General features: G+C 51.1%; 4 protein-coding genes across 9 annotated transcripts; 2 read left to right on the top strand and 2 right to left on the bottom strand.

Annotated features, from left to right (window-relative positions):
• Positions 1-88: 88 nt before the first annotated feature.
• Positions 89-7,298, bottom strand: si:ch211-278j3.3 (E3 ubiquitin-protein ligase RNF19B). Of its 5 annotated transcripts, none has more exons than XM_061269571.1 (13): positions 7,162-7,298; positions 7,003-7,068; positions 4,961-5,255; positions 3,684-3,816; positions 3,425-3,604; positions 2,393-2,865; positions 2,030-2,244; positions 1,763-1,910; positions 1,540-1,702; positions 1,362-1,476; positions 1,155-1,274; positions 835-1,045; positions 89-607 (listed from the first exon to the last, which is right to left on the bottom strand). In XM_061269571.1, exons 5-13 carry the CDS (start codon positions 3,581-3,583, stop codon positions 436-438), a joined length of 1,776 nt encoding a protein of 591 aa, XP_061125555.1. In that variant the 5' UTR covers positions 3,584-3,604; positions 3,684-3,816; positions 4,961-5,255; positions 7,003-7,068; positions 7,162-7,298; the 3' UTR covers positions 89-435. The 5 variants fall into 5 exon arrangements, with proteins under 5 accessions (XP_061125555.1, XP_061125559.1, XP_061125558.1 ...); XM_061269575.1 differs by having other exon boundaries at positions 5,056-5,255; XM_061269574.1 differs by having other exon boundaries at positions 7,171-7,291.
• On the top strand, positions 6,160-10,856 carry znf513a (zinc finger protein 513a). The gene is made up of 5 exons (XM_061269570.1): positions 6,160-6,302; positions 6,982-7,115; positions 7,210-7,344; positions 8,252-8,974; positions 9,139-10,856. The coding sequence occupies exons 2-5, from the start codon at positions 7,076-7,078 to the stop codon at positions 10,071-10,073; spliced, it is 1,833 nt and encodes a 610-aa protein (XP_061125554.1). The 5' UTR covers positions 6,160-6,302; positions 6,982-7,075; the 3' UTR covers positions 10,074-10,856.
• A 223-nt stretch (positions 10,857-11,079) lies between these two features.
• On the bottom strand, positions 11,080-17,463 carry snx17 (sorting nexin 17). 2 transcript variants are annotated; one of them, XM_061269592.1, is made up of 15 exons: positions 16,930-17,463; positions 16,284-16,358; positions 16,030-16,147; positions 15,238-15,302; positions 15,012-15,122; positions 14,838-14,928; positions 14,561-14,648; positions 14,165-14,234; positions 14,004-14,096; positions 13,674-13,877; positions 13,274-13,402; positions 13,079-13,156; positions 12,931-13,005; positions 12,774-12,805; positions 11,080-12,664 (listed from the first exon to the last, which is right to left on the bottom strand). In XM_061269592.1, the coding sequence occupies exons 1-15, from the start codon at positions 16,987-16,989 to the stop codon at positions 12,655-12,657; spliced, it is 1,299 nt and encodes a 432-aa protein (XP_061125576.1). In that variant the 5' UTR covers positions 16,990-17,463; the 3' UTR covers positions 11,080-12,654. The 2 variants fall into 2 exon arrangements, with proteins under 2 accessions (XP_061125576.1, XP_061125575.1); XM_061269591.1 differs by having other exon boundaries at positions 12,774-12,815; positions 16,930-17,462.
• A 549-nt stretch (positions 17,464-18,012) lies between these two features.
• atraid (all-trans retinoic acid-induced differentiation factor) lies at positions 18,013-19,547 on the top strand. The gene is made up of 7 exons (XM_061269607.1): positions 18,013-18,166; positions 18,341-18,471; positions 18,573-18,641; positions 18,726-18,797; positions 18,888-19,009; positions 19,081-19,181; positions 19,270-19,547. Exons 1-7 carry the CDS (start codon positions 18,074-18,076, stop codon positions 19,372-19,374), a joined length of 693 nt encoding a protein of 230 aa, XP_061125591.1. The 5' UTR covers positions 18,013-18,073; the 3' UTR covers positions 19,375-19,547.

The raw sequence follows: 19,547 nt of genomic DNA, 5'->3' as shown, positions 1-19,547 counted from the left end.
GCATTAAATCCAGAGATCTATTATACATTGTATGTTGCTATGAGGTGGGGGAGTATAAAATAGATTATTCCCAGCCCAGAACACATGCTTGCAAGGGGCCCGTTTTATTGTTAAAGGGGTGCTAAACGGGTGAAGTAGCCCAACGAGGAAGGCTGACATGCTAAAATGTTACTGTGAGCTTTCATCACAAAATGGACGCTCTCCAAATTGCTTCAAACAGGGGCGGGCAAACGTTTGCATCCAACCGCCCGCCACCTTGGATTTTCGGGATGCTACGAGTCATTTCAAGAACACGGCGGGCCAAATTTTGCCCACCCTTGTCACACACACCTACATATTATTCGTTAGCGTGTCGCTTCCACTTAAAGGCATCTGGTGGGAGGGAAGCAGAAGTTGGCCGTAAGGGTCCATCAGCGCCCCCGTTTTAAGGGCGAGTCATACGTCTTCCGATTCAAAGACGGGGAAAGCGTTACCGTCTCCCCTCGCCAAGCGTCCCAGGGACTCGCTGGACAAACTGCGGCTGGACAGGATGCTGCTGAGGCTGGACTGGCGAGCGCCTCGGGGCTGCCTCTCGATCTCCACGCGCACTTCGATGTTGGCTCCGTCCCTGCGGCCGCAGAACAAAACAGAAATACACCAATGAACTCCATCCATTGCGGAGGTCGATTTTCTTCGGAATGCTCACTTTAGCCACCGGAGGGCAGTATAATACCGTCAGCGTCACTCTTCTCAATGACTGCAATCAAGTGAGTTGTTTTGGCTTTTGTTATCTATTCCTGTGAGAGCTGGGGCTGCTGAGATCAATTTGTTTGAAATACAAAAGGTGTCTTCTACCTGGAACCACCGTTGCACTCTGACTGTCCGTCCTCTCGGGGGGACTCCTCCGCCGCCGCCGCCGCCGCCGCCGCCGCCGCCGCCGCCGCACTGGGGAGCGGGTGGGGGGCAAGCGCTTCCTGCGCGCTGACCTCCCGCACGCTGGTGTCGGCCAGCGTGGGGCTGCTTTGAGCCCGCCAGTGCTCGCTCACCATGTGAGAGAACAGAAGATCTACGAGCGTAGTGCTTTGAGTTACAAGTTTGGTCGCAGAACAAACAAAAGTTGCATCTCAATCCCGGCAGACGCAATGCAACGAGGCAATGTGTCAAATGTCACGCACAGCTGGCGAGGTCCTCCAGCGCGTCGGGAGCGTCGGCGGGCTGTCGACACCAACCGTTCCTGCACAGCGACATGGGCACCACCCCGTACACGTACGTCAACATGAGCGGGACGCCCACGCCTGCGCACATTTGCAACGCAACATTTGTTTGGGCGGGCACAGCGGATCACGACAAACGGACGCGGAGGACGGACGTTCTCTTCCTACCCACTGTGACAGCCGCGATGACGGGCGAGACAAACACCGACATCATCACGCCGCTCGCCACCGTCAAGTAGTGCTTACTTCCTGAGATATTGTTTTTCTTGCAACGACCGTGGACCTGCGAATGGGAAAACGGTCCAGACCCGCTTGGAGATGGATGACCTATCATCTGGGTACCTACCTTTCGGCCCATGTAGATGGGTATGCCCACGATGATGACGGGAATGGCAAGGCCGGCGATGAGCGAGATGATCACGGGGGCGCCCAGCAACATGCCCACCTGCCACAGAACTTTGCGGGTCTGAGACCAGGGCTTCTTGCCCCAGAAGGTACATCCTGAGGGACTGAAGCACAAAGGCGGGTCACCTTACGACAGGCAATCGACGCCACTGCGCTCTGTCTACCTGAGGTAGTGGACGTCGGTGATCTCCTGCATGCACAGCCAGCAGAACTGGCAAGCGCACACGGTACAGTTCATGCGGTTGCAGCTGCCGTCGTTGGTCTTCATGATGTAAGCGCCGCAGCGGGGACACGGCTTGATCTCCTCCGCATCTGCGTTCGGGAAAAAGTACGAGTCGCGTTAGCGCGCTCGTTAGCCCCACCCTGCCGTGAGAGCCGTGTTCGCTCTTGCGAGGGCATTTTTACAAGTGGCGTGATGGGGGGGCGCGCACCTCCTCCGGGTTCTTCATTGAAGACGTAGAGCGCAGCGGCCGTGGCGGCCGTGGCGCCGTCCAAAGCGTGGCGCGCACGCTGGCGCCGCGCCTGGTCACAGGTCTGGTTGGGGTGCCACAGCTGGCGACAGTGGTAGCAGAAGTCGGTATCGCAGCCGTCGCGCCCGCACCGCAGCTTGGGACACTCAGCGCAGCCGTACGCGATCACCGCGTAGCTGCGGATGACAACTGTTTGTTGCTAGGCGGAATTCTGGGGCTTCAATACATTTCTACCTTCGTAAAGATGTCACAGATTGAAATTTGTTGCCATGCACGTTTCAAGTTCCTTTCCGTCTTAACTGAAGAAAGAAGGCGGGCTTAGACCTGCAGTCCGGTGCGGGACACCAGCGCGTGTCCGGGTCGGCGGCCAGGAAGCGCCGCAGGTGGTACTCCTCGAACCTCTCCAGCACCACCGGGTCATCCAGGATGGTGCGCACATCCAGCGGCGTCAGGGCCTCGGGACACTGCGGGCACGCAATGGCCACCCGGCTCTCGGAGATTTCCATGCGCAGGTATCGCCGCAGGCAGTCGCCGCAGGTGCGGTGGGGGCAGCTGAGCAGTCTGGGGAAGCACTGCGCCGGCTGGCTAAGCAGGCACAGCGGGCACTCCTCTAGGTGCTCGTCCGCCACCGGCGGGTCCTGGCCGGACCAGGACAGCGACAGGACGTCAGTGGAGCCCGTGGCGGCCGGCGGGCCGGACGGCGTCGACTCAACGGCATCCTCCGCGGGCGCGGCGGCGCTGTCGGCGCTTTCCGCTCCGCAAAGTCTCCCTTGACCAGACTCTTCGGCAGTCTCTTCCTATGCAGACAAAGACACACGCTCTTAAATGGTTGTACACAATACAAGCCTCACATTTTGAAACTTTGACTTGAAATCTTATTTTGAAAGTTTCAAAAGTCTACTTTGAAATGAGCCCATATGACCAAAGCGACACCGTCTGAGGTTAAGTCGCGATTGCAGGTGGATGCTGGTTACGCGGCGCCGACGCCGGTTGCTAGGCAACCTCACGTAGGCAAATTAGCATTTCATTAAGTCAACACTCTAATGGATTTGGGCTGTAAGAGGCGCAGGCAGCGGCTGAGCCATCCAAAGTGAATCATCTACAGCGTCGCCGGTTGCCGCTTCCTGACGGGACATTTTTATCTTTCAGCTCAGGACAAATTGTCTTGTTTGTAACATTTGGCAACGTGTTGTGGAAACAAATGAGCATGACGCACGCGTTGGTGCTGTGCTAAGAGTTTTTGAAAAATGATGACAAGCTTGAAGAGTTGCACAGCATGCAAAGTAGCTCTCTCCATGTACATTTAGGCCAAGGTTCAAGAGCCAAAGGAAGGTGGAAGGTGGAAGTTGTCCTTACCCGTTGCGGCCCATGTTGGCTGGGGGTGAGCGCGATGGCCACCTCCTCTTTCGGCCGAGCCTCGGCGGGCTTTTCGGGCCGCCCTTCCGATTTGGGCTTCCGGCTGAAGAAGTTGAGGAAGCTGAGCGGGCCCCCCGTCTGCTGCTTGGGCCTCTTCATGGTGGGCGGCTGGAGCGGCGACTGAGGACGAGCGCGGCGCCGTGACCATTAGCGCCGGCGTGGCGTGCGCGCGTACGTGCGTGCGTGCGTGCGTTCTCACACAAAGAGAGGGAGCGACGGCGATGACCGAGAGGTGACCCCCGTCACGAGGGGAACATGGCTAATACGGCTTCACAGAGATTCTTCTTCCTCCTGATTGTACTGGAGTACTTTTCAGATCTGCGGCCAGCCCCCTGCATGCAAAAAAAGAGGTGTTGCTAATATTGCGGCACATGACGGGGTCAATGGACCTGATAAGCTCACTCTTTTGTTATCGCCATCTTCAATTTACAAATGCCATTGAAACACATCAATGACATCACGCGCTGGGCTGCGAGCCAGGTGCGTTCGGAGGGCCGTGTTAGCCGGCTGTCGTTGCGCGAGCTGCTGAAAAGGTCCGGCCGTATTGTTTGCGTCTGGGAAAGTAGGAGGGAAACCCGAGGATGGTGCCTTCCCTGTGCAACCCTCACCGGACGCTGTCCCGCAACGGCAATGCGGCTTTTCACGAGGATGACCTCAGCCTGCCCGCGCACGCGCAACTCCATTAGCCGAGTCCTCTCATGTCGGCATCTGTATCACGCTTGATATATCTACGAGGGACGCACTTTTTCAGGCCGAGGACAAATACATTGGAGTAGTGTACTCATCATTGTGATTGTGTTTTATTAAAAGAACAACAAATGGTTCCTGAACGTGGTGGGAAAAAAGCGTCGCTGCTGTGTATTTCTTGTCAGGATGGATTTTCGACGCCGCCTTCATTCATTACTCAACATATAGTCAAATGTTTTTCCAATGATTATCTTGTCCTGCCCCAGAACCCCAAATTGATCTCTAACCATCCCTCCCCTTTGAAATGAAGGGAAATGCAATGACTCTATCACAGCTCACCCCAAACACAACTATGTACTTCTTTTCTGGGATTTATTGGGCGACTGATAAAGCAGCTTGATCGTGCATTAGCGCCACCAGCTGATATTGTCCTTCCACTGCAGCAAAACCAATGTGAACTGATGGTGGCCAGATGTCAAGGCAAGGCACCTGCAGCTTTCTTGCCACAGCCAAGCTTTACATGGCGAGCTTTGAAACCAAAAGTCACTGAGCACAATTTGCATATTGTTGCATATTGTTCCGAAGAGTTGCCGCCGCGGACGTATTACTGCAGGCCACAGTGATGCGCTCTTGCAGCAGGAAGCAGCGCTTGGCTGCCTTGATGAGCGAGCGCGCGGCATCGCGCGCTCAGGGAGTGGTGCTTCGAAAAAGAGCCTCTCGACGCAACAAGAGGCCATCAAAACATGGGCAAGGAAGCGTCCAAGATGCATTACGTAAACGGCTTCCTACCTCGCTGTGCGCGTCGCATTACACAAATGGCTCCTCCCCTGTAGAAAATCCCCACACGGCATGCAAGCAGGCGGTGTCCTCGTGCTCTCTCTCACCGGCTGGACCCCCCGTGACGCCGGCAGGTGTAGCGACGTAAGAGAGGGGGTCGGCAACCGGGCGGTGGCGAGGCGCGGCGCGGCGGGGCGAGGCGATGGAGAGCCTTGGCCCGGCGTGCACTTGCTGACGACGGGGCCGGAGGGGTGGCACACTGCGCTGACTCGGACCAATGGGATGACGCAGGAAAGCGAGGATTCTCCTATTCATAAAAAATACAAAGAGCAAGTAGGCTGCGCTCATCCAAGCACCATTCGTCAACAACTCGCACATTATTACTCCACATATTTATAAAGACACATTTATCGAAAACAAAACTGAGATTCCACCATGCAGCATAATTAGGGAAATAAAGTAGCGCGGCGTTTTGCGACCTCAGATCATCCATCCATCAGGTGTGCCACAGCACTATCACAATCACTGACCTACATCTACATCCTAAATTAAAATTGGATTGATTCCCCACCGCAAATGTGGCACATTGTTTGTCCAATCAGATTTTAATCTGCCTATAGTGTCTTCAGAATTAGTCGTAATTAGGCGTCAATACCATCGAAATCTTGTTTTTCTTAAATATGTATATATACATTTTTGCAATAAAAACGTGTACAGTATTATCTTAGGTTGATTCATCGCGAAACAAGATATATATTTTAATCAATATAATATCTGCAAAGGACGATTTGGCAGTTAAATGGCAGAACGACTCCTCCCCTTTCTGGTGACGTGTTATCCGGAAGCGACTTCTATACATTTCAAAATAAAGGTTTGGTTTTGACAAATGACGAAAGTCAAACGTCGAATTGCGGGACTTATCGTGAATAAACAAGACAATAGTCGAGATGTGTTTGTAACGCCTGAAACTAAGATTAATACCGACTAACGATGAAAACAAACCAAGAGTTTCCATCCATTTGGCGTTGACGACGTCACAAAACGACGTCAAGTTGACGTTGTAATGATGAACATTTTGAAAGAATGGCGTCAACTACCGCAAGGTGATGCGCCCTTTAACTGTAAAGCACCGCCTTCCCCTGCGCCGGAAGTGCCCTTGTTGTTTCTTGCAGGGAGCTCACACAGGCGAATCAGAAAATCAATTAAGTTATGAAAAATACCATTAATTGCCTTTCTTTGTCGCCGCAGCCTGCGAAGAAATGGCGGACGTGCGCGTGTGGCGCGCTCGCGGAGCCGCACGTCGTCTCTAAAAGGGTGCGCTGCGGCGGCGATGAGGACTACTTTCTCCCTTTAGGTAAGTTAGCATGACGAGCTCACTCGGACAAGTTGACGTTAGCTTGCACCGTGTCTATTTATTATTATTATTATTATTATGGGGGCGGCTTTGACGTGATCGCCGCCCGCTAATTGCATCTTAAGACGGGGCTCGTCTAAGAGGAAATTGTGTGTGCAACTCGCGGGGTTGCCGATATGTTAGTCGGCGGCTCAAAATGTGGAATTGTGAGTTTTATTCCGCTTCGTTTCTTGGATGCTGCGAGCCGCATGCATGCTCTTTTGTGGACATGTTGTCATTAAGTCACCCCCCCCCCCCCTCCTCCACTTGCACACACGCCTCCGCTTAAACACATCGCCCGGATGAATTAGTCACTTAATACACTCATCATGCAACAGAAAAATAGTTTGCAAACATTAAGGCGCGTCGTGTATTAGTCATCTTTGTCGCATCATTACTACGTCAGCGAGTGGGCCTTCCGTAATACATGTTGAGCAAAGAATTCAAATATGTCACATGACTTTAGGATGACATCATTTGACCACACTCATACAAATTTCAATTTCAATCGACCATCGTGGCTTCGTTTAGTAGTTTGTTTATGCCATACTAAACGATAGCATCTGTGAGTAAAGGTCTGCCTGTCATTTTCCAAATAACGTTCCAACATAAGCGTCCTTTTTTTGCCCGCCATCAACAGAATTCTCGAGAAATCACTCACAGATGTGCAATGAGCCGATGGTTGTGGAAGTCTGCAGGAGGACGTTGGCAGCAAAGGAGAGGCTGACTGGAAGATGCCAAGGAAAAAACAGCAGCATCCACAGCCAGTCAAATGTAAGTACGCCAAACACATATGTAGTATGTACTTAAGTCACATTACCAGTGGCACCTTAATTCTTCTTTTTTTTTTTTGGGCTTCCCACGACAGTGGATTCAAAAGCTGTTGTAGCCGCCGCAAGTGCAGGAAACCTCGCCTTCGACACAGACTTCCTTCTGGAACACGACCTTCAATTTGGCGATCCTTATCGCAGCGGCAAGATTCTTGGCCTGGAAAAATTCTCAGGTTGGTCATCGTCAGATTTGTTCGGACATTGCGAAATGTCACGTTGGCGTTGCCTCTGTCGCAATTCAAACGAAAAGCGATTGACCGTGCTGCACATGCAAAATAAAACATGCCGGAGCGACAGGTGGCGCTATAACGAAAGGTAATAAACTAGGGACCAGCAGATGTGAAAAGAAACAAGTGATGGTGCGATTCCCTTTAGCCCACCTTACCTTTAGCGAGCACGTACAAACGGCTCTCTGTTCTGTTGCACGACAAAATACGAGCGGGGAGGTTGCAAAACCTACAAAGGAAATGTCACGCCATTCGATGTAGTATATAAACAAAATACTATGACCGTCGTGATCATCAAGGACACCATCACCAAAGGGCAGCACATTCATCATCATCATCATCATCATCATCATGTGCTGTTGCCTCGGCCGCTGCTGCCATTATCATTACCCCATCATCATCATCATCATTACCATCAGCAGCCCTCGCAGGCACAGTCATCATCATCAACCTCTGTAATCATCCACTAGAAAGGGGGAGGGGTTTGCGGGTTCAGACCAAAAAGAGGCCCATTCAAACTCCGTCTTTGCTCACATTCTCTCGACGCCTTGCGAGGGAAAGACGCGTTTTCCTCGGCGCCGAGCGTTTTGTTGCGGCCGGCGGATCTGCGCAAGCCGTGAGTATCAAAGTGTGACCTTTGATCTCATCACATTCCAGTCACAAGGCGCGTGCGTGGACTTTGAGGATGATCCGCGTGCTACTTTCGTGCGTTTGCTTTTCATCGCGGCCAGCCACCGAGAGTCGGGACAATTTTTCGGCGGGATTTTGGACGTGAATGATGCCACCGCGTTGACTAACGTGAGCAAGTATTAATGGCGCCCTCTTGTCGTCCCCTCCCTCCCTCCCTCCGCAGAGGTAGCTGCTGAGATCGGTTTCTCTGTGTATCCTCTGTGTGATGAGGACAGCTCTGACTGCAGCGGCAGCGGCGGCAGCAGCATGGACAGCGAAACGGAAACCTCCCACAGCAGCACCCCCGACCACGGCCTGGAAGACGAGGGCAGGGCGGGCCGCTCCGAAGCCCCCTTCCCCCCCTACCTGCCGTGCCGGGGCTGCGGCCAGCTGCGCGACGACCACCTGGTAGACCTGCCGGCGGCTCCCTACTGCCTGCGCTGCTGCAAGGCCTCGCGGGAGCCCAAGAACGGCGACTTTGCTTTCGGGAGCCTGGCCGGGCTCCACTCGCCGCTGGACGGCATGGCGGGCGACGGCGACGACAAGAACAAGCTGCACTCGTGCCACCTGTGCGGCTTCTCCTCGCGCTACGCCAACCACGTCAAGCGGCACATGAAGACGCACAACGGCGAGAAGCCCTTCAACTGCCCCGTGTGCGCCTACGCCTCGGCGCAGCTGGTCAACCTGCAGCGCCACCTGCGCATCCACACGGGCGAGAAGCCCTACAAATGCGAGAGCTGCGCCTTCGCCTGCAGCTCGCTGGGCAACCTCAAGCGCCACCAGCGCATGCACATGCCCGCCGGCGCCGAGACGCACGGGGGCCCGCAGCAGCACGCCGTCGGAGGCCTCAAGAGACACGTGGCGGCGAGTGGCCCCCGAGTCAGCGAAGAAGATGAAGCTGCCAAGGGTACGTTTGATTCCACTGTGCAAGGAAAACAGCAACAAGTCACTTGCTAGCCTTTGAGGCTGCTACGAGCGTAATGCTAACACAAAGCTTTTGCACCGCCACGGAAACTGAACATCGTGACATTTTTGCAAATTGACAAATGCTCCATTTTCTTTCCATTTCAGAGGTGGCCGCCGCCTCGGCCCACCTGACTATGTCGGCCCAGAACGCCGACTATCTCTCTGCGTTTGAGAGTCTCAAGGGGGTGTCGCCGCTGTCCACCACGCCCACCCCCGACCAGCCGTCCGGCAACGGCAGAGCCAGCAGGCCGGCGGCCCCGCCCCCAGCACCCTCCTCCTCCCTGTTCCCCTTCACGTGTCGCCTCTGCGGCGTGGTGCTGGAAGACGAGGACGGCTCGTCGGCGCAGATCTGCGCCAAGTGCACGCTGGAGATGCTCACCAAGGACTCGTCGGCGTCGCCCGGCAGCCCCGGCGAGCGCGGCGACAAGGTGTACACCTGCGCCGCCTGCCCCTTCCTCACGCATTACCCCAACCACCTGGCGCGCCACATGAAGACGCACAGCGGCGAGAAGCCCTACAAGTGCCCGCAGTGCGACTACGCCTCGGCGCACTTCGACAACCTCAAGCGGCACCACCGCGTGCACACGGGCGAGAAGCCCTACAAGTGCCACCTGTGCGACTACGCCTGCGGCAACCTGGCCAACCTCAAGCGCCACCAGCGGGTGCACTCTGGCGCCAAGCCCTTTGTCTGCGCCGTCTGCAACTACAGCTGCAACCAGAGCATGAACCTCAAGCGCCACATGCTGCGGCACACGGGCGAGAAGCCCTACAAGTGCCAGGAGTGCGGCTACACCACGGGCCACTGGGACAACTACAAGCGACACCAGAAGAAGCACGGACACGCCACCGACGGCTGGGTCAAGATGTCCCCCGCCCAACTCGCCAGGAACCAGGACGACGACAAAGGCGGGCCCCGCAGCGGCGGCGGCCACAGGAAAGAGGCGGCCGGTGAGGGGGCCGCCGCGCCCGACGTGCCCTACGTGGCCAGGGAGGGCGCTCAGACTTTACAGCACCCCAACTGGAAACTTGAAATGGTCTAAAGGTCACAATGGCAAGGAGACGCTCTAATGCGGTTGTGCCAGCGCCGAGCCCGTCGACACACTGGATGTCAGTAGACTAGGGAGGAAAATACAATCCCTACCTTGCCGGCAAAGGTTAATAACGATGAAAAAATGACAAAGTGCCAGGTCGGCTTGGCAACCCCCCATTCTGCATCCGTCATGTATACGAGAGCGACAATGGGCAATTTGCATGGGCACCGGTGACGGCGAGTGCCTAGAAAGTGACAAAGTCCAAGCAAAGTGCTCCTTAATTGCGAAGAATTGAAAAACAAGGAGAGTGAAGTTGGCCCATCTAATGTATTTTGTCACCTGTGTAGATCTTAACATGTATTTGTGCGCGTGTTGTCTCGTTTATTTTCTCACTGTGAAAATTGCCCGTGGTTTACGTGGAAACAAAAATATGGCATTATTAGTACGTCGGCATGTGTCCATTTTTATTTTTCTAATGCTATCACTCGACTAGTACGTACATTAATATATACAAGTATAGGATGGATGTCTGTGTAGTTTCCCCCTGAGAAAATGTCTAGGAGCACTTTTTTTTTTTTTTTTTGCTTTTTGAATGCAAAAGGAAGAAATTTGTTGGCGCTCTCAAAAGGGCCCTTCCAAACTCGTTTCCTCAACGCCTGCCCAATTTTTTGTCATCGCCTGCCTGTGTCCTTTTATGGAGAGTTTGTCTCATCAATGCCTTAACGAGCAACACTTTACACACAAATATCTGATGGCTTGTTCCCATACAATAAAAATACATTATTTCCTCTATATATTTTTTTTTCTTTGAAAATAATATTTGCATTACACATGGTTTCAGTCAAAATGATGCTACACTATTCTCCCCTATAAAGAACTAACCTTTAATTTGTTGTAACTCCATCAAATCACCTTCCACCGTTGAGAATTTCGCAAGCGTCGTCCAAGACTGCGAGCGAGGCAGACAGGACGACCACGAGCGCACGAAAAAAACCATTCATCTGAAACAACGACAGACCTGAACAGATGAGAGCATTTATTGTCATCGTTTGTATTGCTTACAGTTGAGATGTTTGCGGTTAGCGCGAGGCTTTATGAGGTTTTAATGTCTCTTAAGCACAATCATGAAACCAAACCTTTGCTACAAAGAAAGAAGCACTTACTAATGGAGGAATTCTTCACCGTGTTCAATTTGTTGCCAGCAATGCATGAACCGAGTTGATGCTGCGCACCGTATTATTCAAACGCTCCTCTGAGATGATTGGCACGAGCACATCGAAACAACACGAAAAAAATCAAGTGGAAATCTGTCAACCAAAAACAGCATGTTAGTTGATTTCTATACAGAAAAAAAAAAAACATTAGTAGGAAAAGTTTGGAATACTCAATCGCTAGTGGAGCGTATGAAAAAGTGACATCGATAATGTTTAATCTTGTGCAAAATGCTTTAGTAAACTACAATTTGGCATTTATGAAAAGAAAAAGAAAAACAATACATGGATTCCCAACATTTCACCCCCACCCGCCCCTTCCTTCCTTCCTTCCGTGAATGCCCTTTGAGCATTTAGTAATACGAGGATTTTCTAGTTCTCACTTGTAGTACATAGTTGGCAACTAGCAACAACAAACCATTCAGACAAAGCGAAAGGCCAAATGCTCAAAGAGGTTTTTCCCCATCCCTCCCCCAATTGTCACCAGTTGACTTTTTCGAGAGTGCAAAGTGCAAGCAGCTGGGCCGTAGCAGGCAACTTGATGAAACTGGAAGAAATGATCGTCAGGCAACCGCAAAAAGGTAAGGCATCGAGACCCAAGGACACCGGACAGATCATTAGGTACACCGGCGCACAGACGCATTCTATATACTGGAGCAAAATGGCGATGCCTGGAATTTGGGTGGAACGACAATGACGTTACGATCTCAAGGCAGCACTCATTAAAAAAAAAAAAGATTTCAAATGTGACGGGTATAACTACATATGTGTAAAATACCTTTTTTTATATGATCGCTATGTTCCCCCCCCCCCCCTATATACAACAAACTGGCCTAACTACATACGTATACCAGTAAATAATGGTCACATCTTACTGGATGGACCTAATGTTGGGTCCAGCTGCGAGTTGTACTAAAAATCAATGTCGTTTTGGCACGTACGTAGATGGCGGCACATTCAATTTGGCAGAAAATTCGGTCTTGCGCTCGCTCTCAGTGGCGACGGCTCGCTCGGCTCTTTGCACGTGAACCGATTGACTTCCTAGCATTGTAATGTCAGCGCCGGGTGGCAAAGCAATCCAAACGGCAACAGATGGCAATAGCTCGAGACCGACAAACAAACAAAGAAGCCACTTCTGGGCCTGGATGCTACAAAGCCTGCAGAGGCACAACGGGACACGCGTGTTAGCATCGGACCGAAGCTCGTAACCTTTGCGGGGGCGCGGAATGAGGATGAGGAGGAAGGGGAGGGCCGGCCGGCCGGCAGACGTTACAGGTCGTCATCGCCGATGCCCTCGAAAGCGTAGTTGCCGTGGAAATCGCCGCCGCTGATGTCGTTGGCCGAGTTGGAGGCGCTGATCCCTCGCAAGGACACTGAGCTCAGCTTAGTCTGGGGAGCCCATGGCAGGAAACTCGTTTGTTATTCATACTTGCACCATATCAATCAGTCCGCTTCGCCCAACCTCCTAAAAATGTGCAGTCGTGTTTATTGTCCTCACCGATAGTTTGATGATCTGCTCGTGGCTCTGGTCTGGAGAGTCCTTCATGGAAACGGCAGGTGGAAAAAAAAGAAACAGAAACCAATAAATGATGTAAGGGCGGAGTGGAAATGTGGGGGTGGGCCGTGTTATTGTGGCGGCACGTTCCATTCCTCACCAGCAGCGGGGGTGATTTGACAGCTTGCTGAGAGTCGGGCCGCTGCATGGAGCCGCTGTGTCGTTTCCTTAACATCTAAGGAGGAAACAGAACAAGAGACTGAGTCGTGTATTAGACATACTGATACCTGCTCTAACACTGCTGTGACCTTCTTGATGCTGCCGCCAGACTTCTTCACCATTAACTCGTCCACCATAGACTGGAGGCAGATGCTCATCATGATGGCCTGAAAGCACGCAGGGTTCGGTGAATTTCAACGGCTCTTCATTTTCATGAGTGGGCTGAAGTGGCGTGACCTCTCGGCACTTCTATGGTGTTGACGGCAAAACAAAACGGTGGCGACCTGCTGGCTGGTGATGGTGACCCAGCGCAGGCGGTCCTTGCTCATCAGATACTCGAAGGCCAGCTCCAGTTTCACCTCGCACTTGGCCGACGTGCACGGGTTGCCGGTGCCGTTTGCGATGGGGACTTGCTGCAAAATAGTAGAAGCAATATGATGAGCTGCCGCCATGCATCACAGCTGCACCAAATGAGCAACCCGTCGAAACCATTTTGGCTGGGGCGGGGGCTAATGACGGTGGCAAATGGAGCCGTGGGATTCATCACCCTACAAGAGAGCGTGAACGGAGGACGCGGGGGCCGCTGGCAGCCAGCCGTGGGGGTGTAATGAGACAAGCTGCTGAATGGACTCGGCCGTTGGGAGGGGAGGGGAGCGGGCCCATGAGACGCATGCGCAGACTTACGGAGGAGGTGACTCTCCAGCAGCGCATGCGCGTGACCTTGAAGCTGCCCTCCTTCATCTGCTCGTTGGGCAGCTTGACGTGAAAGTTGAGCTCGTTGTTGCCGGCGCCCACGATGACTTGGCAGCCCTTCTCGGGGAAGTCGGTGGCGCACGGGTCGAACTTGATGTAGCCGTAATATTTCAGCGTCTGGCTCAGGTGGATGAACTGAAGAAAGGAGGGAGGGAGGGAGCACAGAGTTCACTTTGCGTCTCTCCCATTACTAAATGAAATATTGGCGCGCCAGCACTTTTGGCAAGGCCTACTACAAACAAGCTTGTGTGTTGATCTTACTTCTTTCTTGGAGCCTTTCTCCTGCAGTGACTTGAGCTGCCTGTGCTGGTCTTTGTTGACGAGTATCCAGCCTCGCTCGATGTCCGACACCGTCTGCTCGGACACGAACCGCAATAAACTAACATTTCTCAACATTCCCACAAAAACAAAAAGTTTCTTACCTGAGCATAAAGCAGGTTCAGGCCAACCCTGTTGTCCATGACATCGGCGTCGTACGCCATGTCCCAATAACTATGGAGAAAGACGCAGGAACTTGAAAAGACACGTTTCTCCGATAATCTGCTGACTTTGACTTTCAGCATGCGCAACGAGGCTGAAGCCTTGCTGATTTTGTGCTCTCTGGGTCTTGCACAGTGGGGGGGGGGGGGGGGGGGGGGTCTGTTAAGTCATCCAACTTTTTGTGGCTTTGACATTCCATCTCCCCCCCCCCCCGCTGTCTCACATACGCGGCAAAAGTAGGTCAGGGAGACTCATAAGACGCCCCCTTGAGGCGCAAAGCCGGCCAGTCGATATCCGGAGCTCCTCCAAAGAGGCACCGTTTCAAACATGGACGCTACCTTTTCCGTAATAGGATGTGAAATTCTGAGCTGTGTAGGCTGGTGATGGACACATAGGGCAGCTCAAACTCCTGAAGTTTCCGCACAACTACAAGAGAAATAGCAGAGAGACCCAGATGATTGGGGGGGGAGGGGGGGATACGAGAACAGAGTGTCCCAAACATTCCATTTGTTTTGATAAGCAACGTGCAATATTATCGCAGATGATGCAAAACAAAAAAAAGCTAATGAGCATAGCGCCGATTGTGTAAGCGGGCGCGGTTGTTGCGTAACGCACACGTAAGGCCTCCGTCTTCTCCTTCACGGACGAGGAAAAGACTGAAGTAGGCCACAAGTTCTTCGGGGAGATCCAGTTTGATTGCGACGACCTTCAGGCACGACAAAAACAACAATTCCCCTTGAATCGGTTCAGAGAAGGCGCTGAACGTACAAGAACGCAAAAAGTGCTTACATCCAGCACATCTTCGGTCTGATCGGAGCTCAGGATGTTGACTGTTACTTTCTGACCGTTAGACAGGCAAACGTCCAGAGCAACTTCCTCTGTTGGAATCTGCTGAGTCTCCTGAGAGAGCCACAAAAAGACGGCGGGCAGGTTAGCGACCAACAAAGGAGCTTTCAACCGTGGCAGAAACGATGACCGGCAGGTGCGGGCTTGGGTCGATAGAGGAGCCGCCCACCTGCTGTGCTTTTCTTAGGAAGCCGTTGAACAACTCGCTGGCTCCGAGCAGCGGGTCCTGGCGTACTGGCGGAAAGAGGAAATGCCCCAAATCAGTCCGAAAGAAGCGGAGCACAAGTGAGCTGTGTTTTTGGTGAACTAAAAATGATGAGCGACTCCCACGAGAAGACCGAGTGAGGGTTTCTTTTTTTTTTTTTTAAATCATTCAAACTATGGCAAGCTTGGGCGCTGCTTTCACAAATCTACCTGCGAACCATGACGTAACCGACCGAGGCAGCCTACGAGCAAATAGGGGCAAGGGGGGCTGCAACAACGCCTCCTTGTTCCGCACTGGCGGCCAGCGCTGAGAGGATTAAGACAGACGCGCTTTGGCGTGGTGGCCCGCTCTGCAAACTTGTTTGTGCACGCACAAAGTTCAGCTTAGGGGTAATGTGCTTAAAACGCGCAGATGAAAGTCCACCTTTGGGAGCCGGAGCGTGACGTGGACTACGGACAAGGTGTGTTTACTTGAGACCCAAATGGAATTAAAGCTGAAAGCACATGTAAGCAGAGGAACACCCCCCCCCCCCCCCCTTTTTTTTTTCTTTTGCAATGTATGTCGTTCATCTGTCTCGAAGTGAATATGGTGCCAGTGGAAATCTCCGAGAGCTGCTGCAATCTACCCAAATGACCTGCAGAGGATTTCCTGTGGTGAGGTCAGATAGTAGCCTATCTGTCCTTTCAGAACTGGCTTTTTCTAAGACTCTTTCAGGCCTACGCACGCTCGCTTTTGAAGTTTCTTTGTAGGCCTCACCTGCCTGCATGTACTTTTCCAGCTGCTCCCGCCTCTGCTCCACTTCAGCGAGGGTCAGCGTGAAGATCTTCTTTGGAGGGAAGGAAGGCACCACATTGCTGCCATACTCCTTCTTCAACTGTGGGCGCAAAAAGCTCTCTCTCAATCATTCATCAATCATCAAATTCATTTGAGGATATAAACCACAATGACAATTCACCAAAGTGGTCGTGAGCGGTGTGAGAGAAAATGAGGTCAAGCCGGTGGTGCCTTACCTGCTCGTGGAGGCTGAGGAGCTGACTGTAGCGCACCCGGCAGTGCAGAACGCCGTTGACGTGGATGTTGTAAGCCTGCAGAAGTGAGCCAAGACGTTAAGACAATGCACAACACATCATTACCTTTGTCATTTGACAACACGAGGAACTCTTGACCTCTGATACCATCCCGTTTGAATGAAGCGGAACCACAAAATTAGATCGGTAAAGACGGGAAATGGAGCCTGACGCACATGTTCCGGCCAAACGCACGCTCCGTCCGTGTTGTGCAACAGACGACGACTCTTGCCCCTCTACGGGACCAATACGAACGCTGATCAATTCCAGCTGAGGGCTATAAACATCCACAGATCCGTTTATGGAATACAAATAACACTTGCAGGGCCCAAATCTCAGAGAGATCAATACATACCACAGCACAGGGCATCTGTAAAGCTCAAGTCTGCAACCATGCAGTCTTTTTCATAACTAATGAAGAGATAATACAACAAGCAAATGCTAAAAGATGAAATATATCTTCTAGATTTTCCCCTAGAACGTGTCACAACCTATTTCCCATTTGATCAGGCATATTGATTAGGCAACGCTTCCAATTTGCATTATCATCGAGTTAATACAGTTAAAGAACTAATAATACAGTGCTCACCACATAGGTAGATCCATTTTCTCCCGAACGGACCTCCGTTTCGGGGATGGAAAAATGCATGTTTAGTTCCCAGCCAGCGGTACCTGAACGCCACCTCGGCTAGCGATGCTCAAGTCGCCACAATTTGAATCCAATTAAACAGACAATTCCACTGTAGTGAGAGTCGCTGGTGACTTTAGGGGTGATGGAGGCATACACACGGGTTCAGCTCGGTCCAGTGGCGCCGTGTCGGGCTGAGGCGGAGGAGAGTTAGCATCCACCTCCGCACCAGCTAGCTTCGTCACGAGAAAAAAAAAAAAGAAAAAAGAAAAGAAGAGAAAAACTTCCCCCACGTCAGTCGTAAACTTTTCAAACTGCCAAAGTGTACATTCTGCGAGTGTAGAATAATTCTACTCTGAGCGAGAGTAACATTAAATTGTCTTTTTAACAACTTTCTTTTCCTGAGTGTTTTTTGATTGACGAGATTAAAATGCTAAAGCCGCGCAGCGTTCACTTCCGCTAAACAGATGTAGCTAACTGGATCGGAGATGCAGCTGGTTTCTTCAGATTAGATGGCAGAGGCTATTCACGAAACAAGAGGGGGGCAGTGGTTCACTGTTTTGGTTCAAAATGTTCCATTTCCCTCCTATAATCAACAAATAAAAACACGCAAATACCCATTTACACTCCTAAAGCAGTATGATGACAACATATGACTGAAATGTACACTTTAAACACCTTGCATTGGTCCATTGGATTGGAACAGTCCTGGTACAGATCATTTTCTTTCCACTTGGGGGTGGCTGGACCAATAACGGTTAAAATAACATAGGGGAAACGGCGTGTTTTCTTCTTATACAGCCGTGTGTTAAATATCTATCTTGATCAATGTATTTTAGACGCATTTAGTTCATTTAAAGTAAGTGCGTTACATGTTCTCAAATCGACCCACATTTGGTGCGATCCAAAGTGACAGGGGGGAGAAGAAGGCACGATGTGTACAGTAAAAAAAAAAAAAGAATTGCAAAAATATTTTAGTGTTATTATTACTTTAAATATGGAATATTACTCGGGCTTTAATATGTGGTGTGTAAGAAAAAGGTTTGGGGTGCGCTTCTGGTCACGTGTCTGGTACAGTATGGTCACATGACTTCGATGGGTAAACATGAAAGCTGTGCATAACCAACGGCTGCCTCCTTTGTTTGTTTTCATCATTTGTTTGTGTATTTACCTCAGCCAGCAAGAGATCGAGCCGCAGGTATCAGGCCAAATCTTCTTTTAATATCATTATAACACGTCAAAACAGAGTCATAGCGACTACAAAGCCCGAGTACGCGCATTCGATGTGCACCAGCTGTTTTGCTGTACATCAATGATAAAGTAGAAACAAACTATGACTATATTGTAATGTTTTTCTGCTTGACCTTGGTAGCTATGTAAACAATGTAGTGGAACGTCGCTGAATGGCTCCGCGGTGGGTACATTTTGCTTCTCGTCCAACGGTCGGATCACCGGACGTTGCTGCCTAGGAAATGAAACGAGCTACCGTGAACGCATCATCGGGTGGGTAGGGCGTTTAAATGGAATGCTAATGACGGCCTTATTAACCGAAAGCCATAATTATTGTCTTCCAACCATGATCTAATGTTTGTGTTTTCTTTTAGGCTGGATTTGTCCAATTGTTCCTTAACTGACGTGGGCAATCTTCAGGAAGCCTCAACCGCTTTAATGATGTATGCATAAGTCCAGATAGCGTTTGACTCATTTCATTCCTTTTTTTCCTTCTAAATGTTTACAATTAATCCCAATTTTCCCAGTGATCTGTCATCAAACTCCATCGTCAACATCAGTGACACAGCATTCAAAGGATTTAGACAGTTGAGTCAGTTGTAAGTACACGTGTTTTTTTTTTTGACTTACTCCACGTTTTGATTCAATTGTATATTTCTTTTTAGCTAAAACAAATTGCACTTTATCAGGATTTTGCCAGCAGACGTCGCCTGTCCAGGTGGGAATTCCTCCTGGGACAAAGTAACGAGAGAAAATGGAAGGCGCCTTTGCCAAGGCCAGAGGAACACGTGCATTCAGACGGGGAAGATGTGTAAGTTTACACGATGCCATTTTAGATTTAGTCAATCAAGTACGATTCACGCTACTGATCTCGATCGGCAGCTGTTAACTGTCCAGAGTACTCCCAGTGCGGTCCGTACGGGCCCGGTTACTTCGAGTGCAGCTGCGCCGACAACTACCACGGATACAAGTGTTTGCGAGAGGTCCGTTCCGTGCTCGGGGTTCGCATATCCTATCTGAAGATGTATTTTTTTTCTTTTAATCGGGCATTTGTCCACAATGTCATAACAGGGGGAGTTCCCAAGCCTGCAGGTGTTTGGACCTCTGGGAGCTTCCACGCTTGCACTTTCCCTCCTGCTGTGGCTCACCCAGAGACGAAAGGCCAAGTCACTATAGAAGATTAGTTTTAATGTTCATTCATCTAAGCTGAAAGGGAAGTGCATATCCTGATATTTGACAGATTCTTAGCTGGATTTTTATTTCACTGTTACTTCTCTCCTCGGAATGTAAGTTGTATTTATTTTTTAAGCCTATGGATTGACCTGATAAATGTATGATGTACCAAACAA

This window comes from Syngnathus typhle, linkage group LG22 (assembly GCF_033458585.1).
Source record: "Syngnathus typhle isolate RoL2023-S1 ecotype Sweden linkage group LG22, RoL_Styp_1.0, whole genome shotgun sequence".
In the NCBI taxonomy this organism is placed as follows: Eukaryota; Metazoa; Chordata; class Actinopteri; order Syngnathiformes; family Syngnathidae; genus Syngnathus; species Syngnathus typhle.
Note: the sequence above shows the minus strand (reverse complement) of the source record. Positions and strands in the feature narration are given on the sequence as shown.